The sequence below is a fragment of the Cupressus sempervirens genome, chromosome 10 (assembly GCF_028749045.1).
Source record: "Cupressus sempervirens isolate cs-2001-9-10 chromosome 10, ASM2874904v1, whole genome shotgun sequence".
Taxonomy (NCBI): domain Eukaryota; kingdom Viridiplantae; phylum Streptophyta; class Pinopsida; order Cupressales; family Cupressaceae; genus Cupressus; species Cupressus sempervirens.
In genome coordinates, this window is record NC_143127.1 from 19,206,331 (window position 1) to 19,225,397 (window position 19,067).

General features: G+C 35.2%; 1 protein-coding gene across 1 annotated transcript in view; it reads right to left on the minus strand.

Moving 5' to 3' along the window:
* Nucleotides 1–621: 621 nt before the first annotated feature.
* LOC149532359 (O-fucosyltransferase 7-like) overlaps nucleotides 622–19,067 on the minus strand; it is a 28,968-nt gene continuing 10,522 nt past the window's right edge. Inside the window, exons 10-12 of the mRNA XM_089805177.1 lie at nucleotides 1,708–1,892; nucleotides 1,506–1,598; nucleotides 622–1,400 (exon numbers count right to left, since the gene is read on the minus strand). Of these exons, the coding sequence (XP_089661303.1) occupies nucleotides 1,112–1,400; nucleotides 1,506–1,598; nucleotides 1,708–1,892 (567 nt within the window). The 3' untranslated portion in view covers nucleotides 622–1,111. The remainder of the gene's footprint in view (nucleotides 1,401–1,505; nucleotides 1,599–1,707; nucleotides 1,893–19,067) is intronic.

The window sequence follows — 19,067 nt, forward strand, 5'->3', positions numbered from 1 at the left end:
TTAGTCCTATGGGGGTTTCCACTAAGAATACATCTTGTATTAAATTTTTTTACATGTTTTGTCTTTGTTTTGTTATATCTATTCATTTCATTTGAGATGTAAGTTTGGTTCAAAATTGATCCATTGTTTTTATATGACTGATCTGTTATATTCTCTTCGAGGTAAAGGCAGATTCGGTATCAAAATTCAAACTAATTTAATGGATGTTTAGATCTAACCTTACGGAATTTGCAGGCACAATCTTGCTGAGCCATGCTATGTAAAATATCGAATGCTTTCAGAGCTCCATGTGTTGGAGGTGGCCCCACAAACTAATTCGGCTAAGCTTGAGAATTTCTCAGATAAAAGATTCAATATCCAGCATTTTGGAGTTAATGTGATATTATAAAGTTTGCAAGTGGACGAAGATGCCAGTATGTCGCATCCCTTAGATTTATTGGACCATATAGACAGCTTAATTTATTTATAGTCCTGTAAAGTTCAAACCTTGCATTGCACCAAATCCTTAAAGAAACGGATGTTAAAGCCTAAATCAATCCAGACAAAGAATAATGAATCTTTATAGTTAAGCTTCTTAGTAGGAAATATATACTCAATTTGAAATTATTCTCAAACAATACCTTTAATAATATTCTTCTCATAAATTATGACGCCTTGGCAAAAATTTCTACTCACCGCTAGGATTCTTTTACATTCAGAACTTATTGGGACCAACTTTTTATTTTTGCTCACTATATGAAGTAAGCTTTGTTTATGTCAAAAGTGTTGGATACAATGTTCATTCCCTCGCTGCATTTGTAAATTTGTCATTAACCAATAAAACCGGCTCAACTCTCATAAATAACACAGAAAATAGACAAAGCCGGCTTAATTCTTCACAAAAGAGGGATGCTTATTCTTGCCCTCTTTTTCATCGTGCCTGTCTTTATGCACTACGGCGGCGTAACTAAACAAATCATCTCATTTCAAAATATTATCCACTGGCCCTTTTAACTATACATTACTATACACTATATTAGCAAAGGTGATAGATTACCTGCAAAAATTAATAAATAAAAAATATGATTACATGGTTCCTCAGTGTGCATGGATTTTACTTGTCAGGCGCGAACTATTGTCGAACTGTTGGCTCTCTTGTCACAACAGTATTTATCTCGCCTGAAACTCCAGTTGAATTCAAAGAGGTTTGATTAAGTGTGTTTTCTGTATTCGAATCCTGTAACCTCTGGACAGAAGCTACATTTGTAACTGCAAAAACTGATTCTGTGATATCTTGAGTAGACTCTTTTTGACAGAGACATTCAGGCAAAGGATTTGTATAGAATGCCTCTTCTGTGCGGAACCTTTCCTTGCCTCTAGTTCCAGAAATAGGCCCTTTTCTCTTTCTTGGCGATCCTTGTCTGTTAAACATCAAAGAATCATATAAAATCTAGTTTACATATAGCAAACTTGACAAAACAATATATCCGATAATATATCCAGAGCAGTACACTTGATCCAATTACCGTTTTCTGTGGATATCTGTAATTATTGCGGAGAGCTTTCCTTCTGACAGTTTCCCGCGATCCATCTTGTTAAATAAATATACAAGTGCTTTCCTGATGCATAAAGTTACAAATGTAAAAACCCTTCGTGAACATCAGCTAGGCCCCCAATCCTGTAGAGTAAGCATTCGAAAAATCATCGCATGAAACAATAAAATTTTACCTGTCAGGAAGAATTGTTTTGCGATGTCCCAAATATCTGCGGTGACCCTCAACAGCACGTGCCATGTTGCCAGAGTATGTAGGAACAAAGACATCACTTTCTACTGAGACAATATAATCCAAAGCAGCCATTTGAGTTGCATGTGATACAAAAGGTGCCAACTCTTCTTTGGATGCTAAAGTCTCCTGTGAAGAAAATAAAATTATGAGAAATTAACATCTGGAGAACAGAGCAACTACTAAATGCTCACTTTGTCCAGTAAGAACTGCTCGAACAGGCATATTTCATTCCAAAATCATGTTACAAATATAATTTCTATCAAGAGTGATCAATACCACACGTGCTTTAAAGATAACATATCTTGAAAATCATATTCAAAATATAGTTTCTATAGTTCACAATACAAAATATAGTTGGCCAGTGATTGTTCAAAAGTGTATAGAAGTCATCCAGTGATCCCAACAAATACCCAGTCAAGGTGGACATATAAATATTGCATCTCATAAATATATCCTCTCTATTGTTTATTTTCAATACCAAACCTTCCACCTACTCACAACCTCTCTTTTTTTCATTTCTATCGAATTCAATTTTTAAAATATCTGAGACGTAATCTACAGAGGGGAATTTGTTTCTATTTCTATGATGTAAGACATAAGCTGTGACCAAGCTCACTTGACTTTTAAATCGATCAAAACTGGTATAATACCATAAACTAATTGAAGTGTTAACCATCTTCTGGTAATAAACACACTAGGATAAAGGTGTTGCCCATCTTCATCCAAGAGAAATACTACGCATAGATAGCAGTGTTCAGTCTGAAAGTGCTTTCAAATTATGTGTGTGTGCGTGTGCATGCATGTATGCAGAAATATTAGAAGTATTTTAACTGGTCTGGATCATTCTAGCATTAAATTCACATAGAATTAACAGGCAAGCTGAGTGTAAATCTAGATCAATTATACAGTTTTAAAACAGGAAGAGTAAATAAAAAAGATGGGTTTGACTAGATAAAAGCATTTCTGATTAACCTTTGACATGTCATGGATGAGCACAATTCAAACATGTAATCACTTTTTTTTCCCCATTTTTGCTTGTTCTGGATGATTATTCTAATTTATTCATGACTGCAATATAATATCTAAAACAAATTGACGAAGTACTGAGAAGTGTCTTCCCTTATCATTAAAAGAATCGTAAAAGAACATGGAAATGAGCAAAAACCAGACGTGCAAAGCATTTGAAAACAAGAGACCAAATTTGGTCAGAAGTTGGAATATCCAAGCATGATAGGAAAGGGGAAAAATCAAGGAAACACGATATTAAACTTAGTAACTAACTATTTAACAGAAGCAAAAAACTATAAACAAGACAAGTTTCCCAAACGGTGTCTGGTAAGGTTCCAATGCCTTGATATGGAACCATAGAAGACAGCATTAAGGGAAAAGATGTCATCCCTGTTCATCACTAGCCATTTCTAGTGTGCATAGCAAGAAATGAAGAGTCCAGCTACATGCATATTTGAAAATGTAAGACAAAATGTGGAGATATAGAAACAACAATGTACACACATTTCATATGCCTCCCTAAGAGTTTATGGTACCAAATTTATGAACTGAAATAGCTTAAAATTGTGGTGAAATCAATTTAAAGGCAAACAAAAAACTGTGTTATTAAGGCAAAGGTTCAAGTCAGACCAAGCCAGTTGCCTCACAGTTAAGTCACTTGTGTGCCTATGTCTTGATAGAAATCTATAGGTTGATCCTAGTAGGGTTCCTATAACTTGGTACACAAATCTAAAGCAAACTGTCATCCCCACGCTAACCCCATCCATTTTTAGGGTGTGTAGCAAGCAACAGACTCGTGTGTGCCTATGCCTTGATACAAATCAACAGGTTGATCCTAGTAGGGTTGCTGTGTCTTGATAAACAAATCTAAAGAAAACCTGTAATCCCCACTCTAACCCCAGCCATTTTAGGGTGCATAGCAAGCAAAAGAGAGTCCAAGTACATGCACAACCCAAAATAAAAGCTACAGTAGAATACAAATAACAGAAATTGCTTAGAACACAACTACTTTTATTGTTTTTTACCCTCATTTTAGCTGCTCCCTTTTGCGTGTATTTTTAATGGAAACATATCACAAGCCAAGCCTAAAAGGTCTGCTAATGCCAGAAATAGAGGTAAGCATTTACAAGGCTTCAAAAGCAAAGGCACAAAGGAGTGCACAACACAATTTTGGTACAGGGGAGAGAAGTAAATGCAGGACAAGCATGATGGAGGTGAAATGTGAATGAGGGCGTTTGCACAAATGTGTGGAAAACGCACAATGGGCACAAGGACAAGCAAAAAGGACACGAACTTGCCCACAAGAGCATCCATTGGATTATACACTCACAAGAAGATGGTGGGGCAAGGAAAACAAAGCACTAGACATATAAACTATCAGGCCTCAAGCTACTGGCTAATTAAATGAGCTAGAAGATTATGTCGCATTTGAGATCATGATAACAGAAGATTGATAGTTGATATAGCAGGATGGCATCTATAACAAGCAACAGAAAACTACAAAGTAACTATAGTAGGCTGCCGAAGGACAGAATGATCACAGTAGTGTGCACCAAATGGAAAAAGGGCGAGCTTCTAAAATCCCGAGTGTATATTTAAGCCTAAGGAGGTACAAAAAACAAGATATTTAAGCAATTGACTTTTTGTGTGCAAATCAGTATGAAATTTCTTAAAAATCTTGTTTGCACAAATTGGTGGAGAACACACGATGAGCAGAATAGAAGAGATAGTACATGGAAGGAGTTTGGCACGAGGAAAAGGACAAAAAAGTGCAAGAACTTGGCCAGAAGAACAACCATTGGATCACTAGGACCCTAGTGATCACTGCATCCATTTTAGTTTTTTATCCCTTGTCAAACCTTGTGTTCTGTGGTTTATCCTTATGTGCTTGTTCTTCCCCTTTTCTCATGTTCGCTTAACCCTTGTCTAAACCTTGTTTACAATTTCCACGTGCTTCTATTTTTCCAGCCTACCATTCAATATCCCCTTCCATGTATAGTGAACCCTTCCCCTTGTTTCCAGTATGCCTCCCACCTTATGCATCACTTTTCCTTGATCCTCGTAAGCTCCCTTCGAGATTTAGAATTTTCCAAACTTCATTCTATATCCCCTTACATGTATAGTGAACTCTTCCACTTTCTGTCATTATACCTCACACCTTGTGGATCACTTTTCCTTGATCCTCATAACCTCCCTTAGAAATTTAATCTTCCTTCGATTAAAACCAATTGCACCATTGCCCATGATTCCCATTCAGCTGACAGGTTTGTTGTTTTGCTTATTTTGTCACTAAATAATGTGAATCCAATCAGTGAACACCTACTACATTTGTATTCTTCCCTTCTCAGAAAACTTTTTTATAACCAATAAATGAACTCTCCAATTTCTCATTTTCATCCATCACACACTGTCAATCATCTTGTTGCTCCCTATCAACTTGTAATCATCTTGTAATCATCTTGCTGCTTTCTATCAACTTGTAATCATCCAGGAGCTTTGCTTTGGAGCTGTAGAGCAATTTGGAGTCCTTAGAGCTTTCATAAAGCCCTAATAAGGCTTCATTTATCTCTCCCCACTTGTCATCATGTTATTCTTATTCCTTCTCCAATATCCACCAAGTTTTCTTCATTTCCTTGTCCATTTTCTGCATACATTCTGTCTTCATATCCCTCTCCTTACCAAATCTTTGTCATTTCCTCTTTTGTGTCTTTAAGTCCCCCTTCTCATTGATTCTTCTTTGTTGTCTCTTTTGCATCTGTTAGGCATTTTTGTTTTAGCCTTCAGTGTTGCCATATTTTTTTGGGCAAAATCTAATTATAAATTTGCCATATCCTGTATTCATGTGGATTTTCCAAATGTCCACAAAGGGGCTGAACAAGGTAATCTCCTAAACTGATATATTTCTGGATTTGATTGTGTAAAGATTTTTACCATCAACGTTTCGAATCACACCAAGTGATCCATTCTGTTTGACATCTCTTGCTCTCTTCATCCTGATGATGGATCACTTGGTGTGATTCGAAACGTTGATGGTAAAAATCTTTACACAATCAAATCCAGAAATATATCAGTTTAATTGCTATGGATTGTGGAAATTTAATCTCTTTAAGGTAATCTCCTCTTTAGTGATTCCATTTAATAGGGTTTTCTTCATTAAAGTTTGTTTGGGTGTTAATTACAGAGGACCATTCTGACAACTGAAGAAGCAGGAAAAAATGCTTCTAAGCTCAGAATAGAATTGCCTTATAAATTCTAAGTCATTGTAGGCAATAGATGAACCTACAATTGCCACAAAGAAGCAAGTTTGAGCTCGTCTACATTTGCTCTCAAATTCTCACACAAGCTCTTTCAGTCTTATGTCACCCATAGTATTGATTAGGTGCAAGCATTCTTTTTTTCTCTCTCCCTTTCACATAGGAAATCAAGTTTTGCGTCAACTTCTCTATTTGTGTCAAAAGTGACTCATTTTGATTGTACAGCTTATACACTTGACTAGAAATATTTCCTACAAATTTCCAGTTATTATGAGACAAAACACCACCACTTTTCAATCCACAGCAATGGCTTCCCTTCTGTAGCTAACTTTTACATTCAAAGTCACAGCCAATAATATTATTCCTTGAGCATTGACACAATCTAGGTGCAGCATCAGATACTTGTATACAAAATTTTCTTGAACTTGGCCGACAACAGTTTATTCTTTTTTTTTCAAATCTAGGGAGGATACATGATAGCCAAACATCTGTAACTATGTAACTTTTACAGACTACTACTAACCCTGAGAGATTCTCTTTTGGTATTTGTATACACACAAGAATTTGCATGTTAGTTCAATATATTAAATACCCTCTTATTTAGTTAGGAATAATTCCTCTACTTTATAGTTCAATTTAATTATATACTTGTATAGTTCATTTCTTCTTTAATATTCTACCAGCTCCCATTAAATCATTTGATTCATCCCACTTCAATTGAATTCCATCTCATTCCACCCCTTCCACCTCATCATGGCCACCTCACCTTGTAACAGTAATTCATATTTTCTAATTAATAATTGGGTATTTATCTCCAAACATATTGAGATTCCTTCTCCCAACCACCAAGTATACATGCCTTCTATTCCAACCTCATGTAGCCTCTTGGGACACATGCCATCAAATGGCTCACACATGCCACACTTGTCATTCCAAAGAATACATCTTCCATTTTGCTCAACAAGCCTACACTTGTCTCAAGCAATCCCACACTTGTCACTGCATGGCTTAAGGAGAATATCACAAGGACACCGCACCCCTCCTTGGAAAATCTATAAATAGAAACCGTTTTTGAAGGAAAAGGATCCATAATCATGGAATTGCATCCATTACCTTAGCACATTTCAATCTGTGCATTCTTGCATGGTGAAATCTTGTTAGTATCATTTTGCATTCATATCATCATTTAGGAGTTTATTTCTCATTTTGCATCATAGTTAGTTTAATTCTCATCATGATAGCACTTAGTTGTTATCATTTTCATTCCATATCACATCCATTTGCATCTTAGCTTAAACCCTCACATCATTTTAGCTTAATCTCATCCTCATCATTTCATCCCCATCTTGCATGTTTCACTCTCATAGTGGCTTATATTGTGCATTCTAGCATCATTATCACTCGTACTTTAGGTTGCCATTGATCTTATGTGCTACTAAGAGCAATAAAGGGATCAAATGAATCCTTGGAGAAAGAAGGCCATGGGACGCTTTTTGGAAAGCTATTCTACGTGCATTTGATCAATTTAGATAGTTTACAAAGTTAACATTTCATGAGTATGTTATTCTTATGCTTGTTTTGAACTAACCCTGATCTCTAACAGACAGTACTACATTAGGATGACCCTACAATGTTTGAGTAGCTCTAGCAGTGGTTCAAATCCAGCTGCACTGAACCAACATTTAAGTTGACTTCCCCAGAGATTAAAATTGAAAAAGCTTTCCTAAACACAACTGATCTGTACTCACTAATCAGTAATAATCAGTAACCAGAGAGGATATTCCACTCCATGATAAACTAACACAAATCGTTTTCTTACCTGACTAACTTGATTGCATAAGTTGCCGTTCCTAATGTAGAGCACTAAAATAGAGCAAGGTATTTAAGCACATCCACTGCAAATACAGGCAAAGACTATTAAACAGAAACAAGAACAAAAAAACTAGCAACAGCATCTGAAAAAGCCTAAATTGGTGAAAAACTTTGTAAGAGGGGTATATTGCTTCTCAATCCAATATCTCAACCACTGTTAAGATAGTTTATTCCCTTAAAACAAGGCTTACAAAAATTTCTTTCCTACAACAGCAATCTCCTATACCATAAACTCTTCAATACTCACATACTCCCTGAGCCTGTGCCACACTTTAGAAGACTGGTCAGATGCCAGCAAGAGTTACACGAGTAATAATCTTAAACAACACTAAGGAATTGAATTCAGACCACAATCCCTCTTGAGACTTTTAAACTAAGAAGAGTTACAGATGAGTGAAAGGAAAAAGTTCAAGCATCATAGCAACCAAAAAGAACCTCTTGGACACATCTTGGAGCTTTTTAAAACCGGCAGGCCATATCTCTTTCATATCTGACATGTTCAAATATTGTTGAAACATGCATCTACTCTCTGCTCATCCAGTCTTTGAAAGAGGCATTTTCAACTGATATCAAACTAGTTATAAATGTGTTTAACTGGAATTAAACTATTCGATCTACATTTCCCTCTATCATATCCCATTATTCTGTGAGTTCAATTCTTTTGACTACTTCCTCCTCTACCTTTTCCAATGATTATCATATATATCATTTCCTCACGAACAAGCCTAATGGTTGCAGCCTTGGATCCTTTCCTCTCATAGTCCTTCATAAGCAGCTTCAGCCTGACCTGCCCATCTCCAGCCGACTCAACACCCCTCGGAGATGCATATTTAAACAGTCTACGTAGAACAAACTTAGCCTCCAAACTTGGAAGTCTAAAGCTGATGCCCAGTCCCAATTCACCACTTGGAAGCTTTTGCATGCGAAACTCCGAATTGGCTCCCACCTTAAATTCCTTAGCCCTGTCCCTTCATGTCTCTTCTGTGGTGAGACAGAAACTTTCACACATTGCTTCTGGGTATGCTATCATGTTAAAATGTTATGGGCTAAACACTCTTCACTTCTCTACCTGCCCTTTTTCACTTCCCATGGTCATGGAAAGCAGCTCTTTTAGGATATTCTTCAGCTCACAACAAGATAACTAGCTCTTGATGTCTCACCATTATCAAATGCATCCAGAAGTTTATATGTCTTGCGTCCTCACACTCCTTTTCTCCCTGTGAGATTGAGATTCAGTCCATCTGCTTTTGTCTTCTAACCCAAATGACTTACATAGCTACCTCTCTAAAGATCAGTATTATAAAAATGATGCTATCAAGATGCAAGCTGAAGGTCTTCTGCCCTGGAACACAACACAATGCAACAATTCAGACTCTACTGGAGTCTTTGAAGACTGCAGAGAAGAAGAATTTGATTCCACCACAGAGAAGGTCAGAACAATTAATGATAGCCAGGAAAATAAACAAAGACGGCAGGGTTTATGTTGTATTTCAGTTTAATTGCTGTTATGCGGGCAGTACATCATTTGTATCAAGAGTACAATCTGTCTACTCCAGACTCCTCTTGCTGTTTATTGGCTATGTGCTCTTTGTAGTCTGCTATATTTCCTCGTCTTTGAGCAGTGTCAAAAGCCTTTCTTTGCTGCTGTTCATCTTTTGTTAGATGACTAAACTATTTACAGAAGCAGCAATTGTTTTTATTCACTGCTGTTCTGCTTTTATTTTTCTTCTTCCAATTAAAAAAAAAAGAACGAGCGCAATCATTGTGGGCTAGGCATAATGGTTAGTTGTTACCCTCAACAAAAGCACCAGTGAAAAGCTAGCCTTCTTGACTAACTTGACTTACCCAAATTTGGATCAACCAAACAATTTTACTGCTTACAGATAGTGAACCATCTCAATAACGTCCAATGTATCACTTGGCATGAAATCATACAGACCAGAACATCAGAGAAAACTCCATCAAGCTGCCTCAAACCCTAATAGAGTTGTAGCTCCTGAGCTGAATTTCTATATTCTTTGATGGATCTCCACCTCCCCAAACTCCCAAATCACTGATCTCCCAAACTATTGGACAACAATCCACACTGAGCTACACACTCAGAGCTCCATTAAGTTGTCTCACAACCCTCATAAGGGTATGACTCCCAAGATCCAGACTCCCAAGCTATCCATACTAAGCCTTATCTATACTAGATTCCTCCGTGTCTTCAACAACTACCAGAAGTCAATCTTGCAGTTGATGATGAGGATGCTAAAGCCGTTTTATTCAGTCGTTTAACTTCAAAATTCAGCAATGTCATCTTTTCTTTTAGTCAATTTTCCTCAAAGTCTGGAAAGTATGATTTTAGCTCTTCTAGCTGAAGAAAAGAGAAATATTGCAGACGATGATCCTCAAACTGAGTCAGAAGTATACTCAAATTACAGAAGATCTGATAAGTCCAAAAGGGGGACAATCATTGGAAGAAATGGATTGCACATCTTGAAATTGTAGAAACCGGTCAACTGATGTTCTCAAGGTTCAGGAAGCTATTTATTGAACAAGAGATATCGGATTGTTCACATGGCTTGACATAGTGACTTCATCAGAGATCTTGAACTTGAAAAGCTAAAGCTTTAAAAAAAATTTACATTAATTGCTGTTGCATTCATCTTTACCTGCTGTTGCACGCACTTTATGTGCAACAGCTTGTTATTTATGGCCTATGAAGCACAAAACTTTGAATTAACTTTGAATTACAATGCTTTGCAATTCAAATATTAAGTCAAGGAGAAAAATCGTCAAACTGTGAGAAGAACTAGAGTTGCATCAATCACATTCATTCCAAAAAGAGGAACAAGTAGAAACTTGGGAAAGCTTCTTTACATTATGATTAAATCAGCATAGAATTTGCCTCTTCACAAATCCAACAAATTCCAGAAGACTGGCAAATTGCAGATGAGCATACCTATTTTATGATAAATTTAGAACATCTACTGACAATGATTTTGCTCAGCTCAACTAAGTGCTCTTGATGACTTATTTTGGGAGTTTTAAATTGACTCTTGATTATTTTTAACAAAAAACACATCTTTGCAATTGTTATTATGTTTTTTACAGTTCAACTTTGATAAGTTTATCATGGTTTATAAGTGTGGCACTGCTGTATAGAAATCTCTTACCTATTCAAAAAGGATCGAATTTATATTTGAAGAATTTGATCATAAAGTTGTTTTGAACTTAATCCAATATTATTCCGTGTCGATCTTGGACACAAACAAGAAACTTCTGACTTTGTAACTCTTTTAATTGTAGTAAGGAAAATTTCTGCTATCAAAAAAAAGTTGAAATATGTAGAAGTCTACTAGTGTTTTTGGTTAATTAATTTGGCATTTCTGGGACATTTCCTAGAAATTCATTGTTAGGGGACGGCAATATAGAAAAAACTTAATGTATGTGTATTAGAGAGAGATGGAAAAAGTGAGAAATTTCTGCTATCAAAAAAACTTGAAATTTGTGGAAATTAGAAGTCTATTACTGTTTTTGCTTAATTAATTTGGCATTTCTGGGAGGTTTCCTAGAGGTTGATTATTAGGGGAGGGCAATATACAAAAAGACTTAATGTGTGTGTGTAAGGGATGGCAATATACAAAAAAAACTTAATATGTGTGTGTGTATTAGAGAGATGGGAAAAGTGAGAAAATTCTGCTATTAAAAAAACTTGAAATTTGTTGAAATTACACATTTATTGCTGTTTTTGCTAAATTATTTTGGCATTTCTGGGACGTTTCCTAGAGCTTGATTGTTAGGGGACGGCAAAATACAAAAAAACTTGGTGTTTGTGTACTAGAAAGAGATGGAAAAAGTGAGAAATATGGCAATCACTGATAACAACAGTATCAATATGTAAATAAATCATGAGAGCAGTAGTATAACAGCCTAATAAATTTCAATAAAGCATTATAACAGCAGACTCAAACATCAATATACAATTCTACATAGTTCGCATACTGCAAGTTGCTGAGTCCTCTCTAATTTTTTTGGTTGGGTGAGCTTTGACAAGCTTAACTCTTGCATTTTAATAGACACAAAAGAATGTGGATAAATATGTCGACACAAGCAAAAAACTAGATAAAGTGCATTTTTCTCATGAAGTTTTGGGTATAAAACCATGTATTTTCTCTTTCAAGATGTCAATATTTAATTTATTAAATTTTGTTGTTGAATTTTACAAAAAATGAAAACAAAAAAAAGTTTCTTTAAGAGATTTTAATTTTAGTCCTTTCTATTTTGACAAGTGTTTTGCTGAAATGAAATGAAAATGTTATGTACTCTTCAAGTCTGGGTCAGCAAACTATGCAATAGTCTACAGAACTAAGCCTCATTCAAGTTATCAATATCCAAAGACAGAAAAAAATTTGGTCAGTGCCAAATAGTAAACATTTTCAGAGAAAATAGAGTACAACCATACAAAGAAATAAAAAACTACACTGTTTTAATTTCAAAACTCAAGAATGGAACTTTTCAAGCATAGTATTGAGACTTGGGCTTGGTCAGACTTAAACAACTTTTAATGGGTATTTCATTTAACATATTTGATTCTTATACATTTGAAATTGGAATATTTTAATTCAACTCTCCTACAAGCATATAGTGTTAAGATTATAGCTACAGTCGGACTGATTTAATCTTAAGATGCAATGTTGATATATATATATATATATATATAGCTACTCTCCTACAAGCATATAGTGTTAAGATTATAGCTACAGTCGGATTGATTTAATCTTAAGATGCAATGTTCACACACACACACACACACACATATCATATGTTATACTGTGGTTTATATTGTTAATATGTATTAACTAATAATGATTAATCATAAAGACGTCTCTTCATGAGACATGTCTCCTACTCTTATATTTATAAGAGTTTGGGATTTGCATTTGGAAAATATCAATTATAACAGCAATATTATTACATTTGCAGAGATCCTAGAAATTAACATGGTATCAGAGCAGGCTGCAAATGCAATCATACCGAATGAAACATCCCCCCACATAATTGAATGCTATTGTCAAATCATTACAAGTTCATTCCAATCACAAAGAGTTCTCAGTGCCTTGTTTTCACCGGAGACATTGTTGTGAGTGTTGACTTTCACCATAATGGGAACGCAGATCTCCTGCGTTGACAGTGACCAACTTGAAGTGTAACCCGCACAGTCCACTTATTGATTATTAGTAGGTTTCTGAGATTATATAAGCCACTTAATTTATTGAGTGCCTTGGCTAATTATTGGGGACGAGACTTGCTAATAACGATAATATTTGTGGAAGAACTATTCAAGTCTGTTGTGGCTAGTGTTTGAAATCAATATTGTTAATATTCAGATTCGGAGTGGCAATATTCTTATGGTTTGGATTGGAAGCCTTCCTTCTCCTTAACGCTGTTGAATATTATCCATACATAGTTGCATAACCTTCTCACTCCTGAACATTAGTTCTTGGGTGTAAATCTGAACACGTTAGCTGTAGCAGAATACATTGAATTGAATTAATTACAAAGAGGAGTATCCATGGAGAAGCTGCCTATAAACATGCCAATTGATATATCATCATCAATATTTTCAAATGTTTTGCCAACCACGTGAAAATGATCTGTGCACTAATCTGTAATGTCCCCTTTTTGACAGGCACCAGCTACTTATTTTATTTTAGCCTTTATTTTCCCCAGAGTCTAAAAAGGAAGAAATAATGGGGAAAAGATATATTAAATTAATTACTTATAAGGTTACTAAACAATGAAATATTAAAAAATAACTTTATATTTAATTGATTTAATATTAAAGTGACTAACATAATAAAATATCAAAAGTCACTTGAAAGAATAAAGTGTTGGATTCCTCTAGAAGCTTCTTGGAGTTGCTTGTGAAATCTTTATAAGAAGCCTTTGGGGGGTCATTTTACACATCTTGAGTTGCATATTCATCTATTGTGCTGAGAGCCTTAGTGCTTGCATACTTGCCTGAGGGTTTGAAGACTCTAAGGTGCCAATTTCGGTTGTGAGATATCAACCTTAGTTGGGAGTGGAGAAATTGGTATTCAGCCAATTCATTTGTGATTAATTGGGAGATAATATTCAATGATTTTTGTTCAGCCCGTGCATCTAATTTTTGACATCAGTTGGCAAAGAGAAAGGTTTCAGTTTTCGCAACGGATCTAAAAAAGCAAAGTGAAAAGCAGTCCGAAAAAACAAAGCGAAAAAGCAAAGCCGAAAAAGAAGATCCGAAAAAGCAAATCCGAAAAAAGCAAAGCCAAAGAGCATGTCATCTCAGCTACTTATTCCAAGTTCTTTTGGTATTTACATTTGGCAATTGTAGATGGATACATTTGACAAGTAATATATGTCTTTTTGTTACCAAAGTATTCAGTCATTGTAAACATTGAAGTATTAAAGGGAAATCAACTTAATTCAGCTGTTCAGTTTGTATGCCAAATGTTTGTAAAAACGTCTCATTGCATAGTCATTCATAGGATGCATGCCAAGTGTTTGTGAAAATACCTCTTGGCTGTACGTGTGCATTTTACATCAGAATTTCATGTACTTGCATTCGGAAAATAATAATAAAAAGTTGCATATCACTTTGATTTCCAATTAGTTATTTTGCAATCATTTGTATTCATCAATATCATTGGCATTCAAAAATCATAGCAAAACAACAAACATCAGCAAACTGAGGCTGCAAGGGAAGTGTTTGACAAAATTCCTAAGGCAAAAAAACAGGGATAAAACTTCAAAAATTGTCAAGGCACTTTACATAATCTAATTAACAACAAACCGACAGGATAACATCAATCATTGGATGGGCCATTTCAAATTACCAAAGTACAAAGTCAAGTAGCATTTTGATAAGAAGGGGCGAGAGAAATCAAAGCTCGCACAAAGCAGTGCACAAGGATAGTTGGTGAAGAGGTCACACGTCAACACATATATATATAGCGCACTCTACCCAAGATTAAGGAACATAGCGTTAAAATATAAGGCTATTATTGTAAGTTAAGTTCTAAGATGGTCGACGTCTTGTGTATATATTAAAAGTTGTGAGTACGAAGTGACACACATTAGAACACCGAGTTAGGCGGGACATCCCTGTTTATACTTGGCATAAGAGAAAAGAAATATATTTTAACCAGACAATTACAGATATGTTGGACAAGGGCAGAATCATCCAATGTAGACAATACCACCAACGAGGGGAATACACAAGGAAACCTGAATACCAATATAACCGTGGTCGGTGGAAGGAAAGACGACCCATATTCAAAGATAACTATTGCTACTGCCAGGGTGGAAGGACTTTAACTACCTCATAGTGCATGATTATTCCTTATGGACCCTGCAGTAGAAGATAGGCCAAATAAATGTTTGAATTCAATCTCCTTAAAAAAGGGCATCGCTCTATTGAAAACGATTTAGCATGAAACCTCTTAACATCAAACAAGGTTGGCACTTATACCATTGATAAAATAATTAGAAGCATCTACCCTTGGATCCATATAGCGGAAGTCACTACTGATTGGATTGATCACAAATCATCAAATAAATCTGACAAGATATCACATACTAATCAGACATTCTTAGCAAGATAAATTAAGATGCGATCTGGAGCAGTTTGACAAATATCACCCCACGAAAAGTGATAACATAAATGACTTCACCTTGATCCTTGGAAAATCTGACAAATTTGGTGGTCAAGTTGAGCTGAATGTGAAGGACCCACCGCTAACTCAAAAGTGATTAAGTGTAGCAAGCCTATTATGAGGTGATTCATCATGGAATTTTAAATGGTAAAGTGAAGGTCTAACTATATTTTAATTAGTATTTTCTATTATATCTTATTTAAAGAATTATTATTGATAATATAAAACAAAGAGCTATGTTATAATCATTTATGATTGGTAGTAATAGGCATGAGTCAATTTACTAACATTTTAAATCAATGTTAACATATTCTTATTTATATATGCACTATAAGAGCCACATGCCTTGATCTTTTCCTCCGAGAATGTTATTGCAGGAAGAGGGAGATTAAGATTCAAAGAGAGCCTGACATGTTATTAGAGGCAACTTTGAAAGGGAGGGAGAAGACTGAGGATGTTATTTAGTAAACCTTCAATGAACTTGGTCTTATTGATTAAGAAGTAAACAATGTTGAGATGGGTTCTATAGTGTTGATAGGATCATTCAGTTGAACATTTTGTCAATAGGGGGGATAATAATATTCAATGTTTCCACTATCTAACTATCTTCAACTCATTTTGGATAGCAAGGGCAACATAAATCAGATTGGATAAGTGGATCAAGCATTGTCTAAAATCATCTCGAATAGACAACCAAACAATTGAAGAGCGTCTCGGTTGGGAAGAAATCATTGGGCCACACATAACATGAGAGCACGGATATGGGTTGATTTAGATTTGATATTTGGATCAGCTCTTACTTGCAGAAGGGGTAGATCTTAAATTTGGGGCAATCAACACGAGAGATGATGTCAAAGGAATCGATATTTGATTTGATGCAAAATTGTTCAACAATACAGAATGAGTGGAAATTTTACATTGTAGGGAGGAATAATAGTCAATGTTCCATTCCCGCTTGAAACTTTTTTTAGAGGGGAGATGTTCCATTCTCAAATAATCTAAGAAGACAATTCTGAATCTTCATGTGCAGATAAGTATTCTTATTTTTTACATTTATCTCTCTCTTATTTGTATTCTATACATACTATAAGGGTTATCTGCCTTGATCTTTTGCTTTATGTTTGAGGATGTTCTAGGAAAAGAAGGTTGGTACTTTACACATGATACCAAATATTGTGCAGACTCAATCTAATGATAGTAGTGTTAGAGTGAGGTTGCCTTTGCACCAAAAGACCGATCTATCAATGCTCAATACAACCACTCAACTTATAGTACACAAGAGGCAGTTAATCCCCTGTCACAAATCTCGAGGGGAGTGCTAGACAAATTTCTAACAATCTACCCCTCAACGTTACCCGAGGGTTTGAGGATTCAAACCTGTGACTAAGCTTTGATATCACTTGTTAGAGTGGGGATGTCGTTGCACCAAAAAATCGATCTATCAATGCCCGATACAACCACTCAACTTATAGTACACAGGAGGCGGTTAATCCCTTGTCATGAATCCCAACGGGGGTGCTGCACAAATTTCTAACAAGTAGCTCCAAAGACCCTGATCATCAAGATGGATGAAGGGAGGCTCTTGAAGCAAACATCTTTGATGATTGAAACTATGAGATCCTTCTACATTAAGAGGAAGTATGACACTTCTTCTAAGGCAATGTAGAAGCTTAGAAGATTGATACTCAAAGGGAGTCTACAAATAAATATGGGTGACTACATGATGTCGATGGGCCTACTCCTATGTATATTATGAGGAAGTGGTGACTTATCACCGAAAAATCAGAAAATTGATATTAAATTCAGAGTGAGTTTGATAGGCATCCTTGGGTGAAGAGAGTTTCTAAGGAAGTAACTAGAGGACCTAACTTCCCAAGATCGATGTTTAGAGGGAAATTTTTGAGATGCAATCCTTTGTGGATGATATCTTCTCTATGAGGAGAAGTTCTAAGAGAAATTCTTTGTAATGCACTCTCCCCTATGAGAGAGAAGTCTGAAGTGAAAACCCTTGTTCCACCCTCTAGTAGTAGCTATGGTGGGTCCACCCTCTGACAAAGTTCATGGTGGATATCATGTGAGTTACAACATGATGATGTTGTGATTATGTTATGAAAGGTGACGATTTTTCATTGATGTATATATTTAGAGGGAAGCTAATGAAAGGTGATGATCTTATAAATAGTTGGACCTATTATCATAACAAACTTCATTAAGTTGTTGTCTCAGAGTGTCGGAAGTTATGATAACGAATAGAAGATAACTATTGAAAGGTGTGACGATCTTATCAATAGTAGACCTATCTCCTAACACCAACATGTGTTGGAGCAAGTGTTATCATGGTTCTTCGGGTCGGATCTTGCTGAACACCATAGCTTAAATTTATCATAAACCACACTTCAGGTGGTGTTCAAATCTTGTAATTAAAGTACTTTAATTCTCTCTTTGTTAAAAAGGGAGTGTTGAGAAATTTAGCCTCATAGTAAATTGAAGCAAATTCCATATGTAGCATATGTTAATATATGTGTGAGTTGATGGATCTTTGTTGATATCTGTAAATATCACATTGAGATGATATATCTCCACATGCTTGAGATCATATTATGTTCCATAACAAATCCTCCCTAGCTACGAGGGAGTGTTAAGATCATAGCTATAATCGGATTGATTTAATCTTAAGATGCAATGTTGATACATATGTATATATATATATAATATTATAATTATACTACATATATATATGTATTATTATAAATATATATATATATATATATATATATATATAATATTATATTATATTATATATATATACACATATATATTATATTATATAATATATAATATATTATATATATCTATATAAATTATATGTTATATTATGATTTATATTGTTAATATATATTAACTAATAATGATTAATCACAAAGACATGTGAGACATGTCTCCTACTCTTATATTTATAAGAGTTTGGGATCTGCATTTGGAAAATATCAATAATAACGGCAATATTATTACATTTGCAGAGATCCTAGAAATTAGTATATAGAAGCAAACAAAAACTTTTAAAATAGATTATTTTTTAAGGCCTGGAGGGGCATTCTTAGCTGTATGGGATAGGGCTAGCCATCCTTAAAACATCCCCAATTGTTGGTACAAATAGTTGTTAACATGTGATTAGTATGCCCGAAGGGGTAGGCAGTTCAAGTAGTTGGATTGTCACAACGGTTTATAGTTGCAACCCTTTGGCAATTTATATTCTATGTACTTGTATCCGATCAGCATCATTGTGAATGAAGAAATAATGTTGTCGTTGTGAATCTGAATACATTAATATAAATATTTCTTGAGATTAATAAAGCAGTCGACAAGTTCTTCGATACCATGTCATGTTGCATTATATTACTCATAGTTTAGAAAAGTTGTGATATATCGCGAGTCATAATGCCCATCAATATTATCGCACAAAAAATCACCTTCGAGAAAAT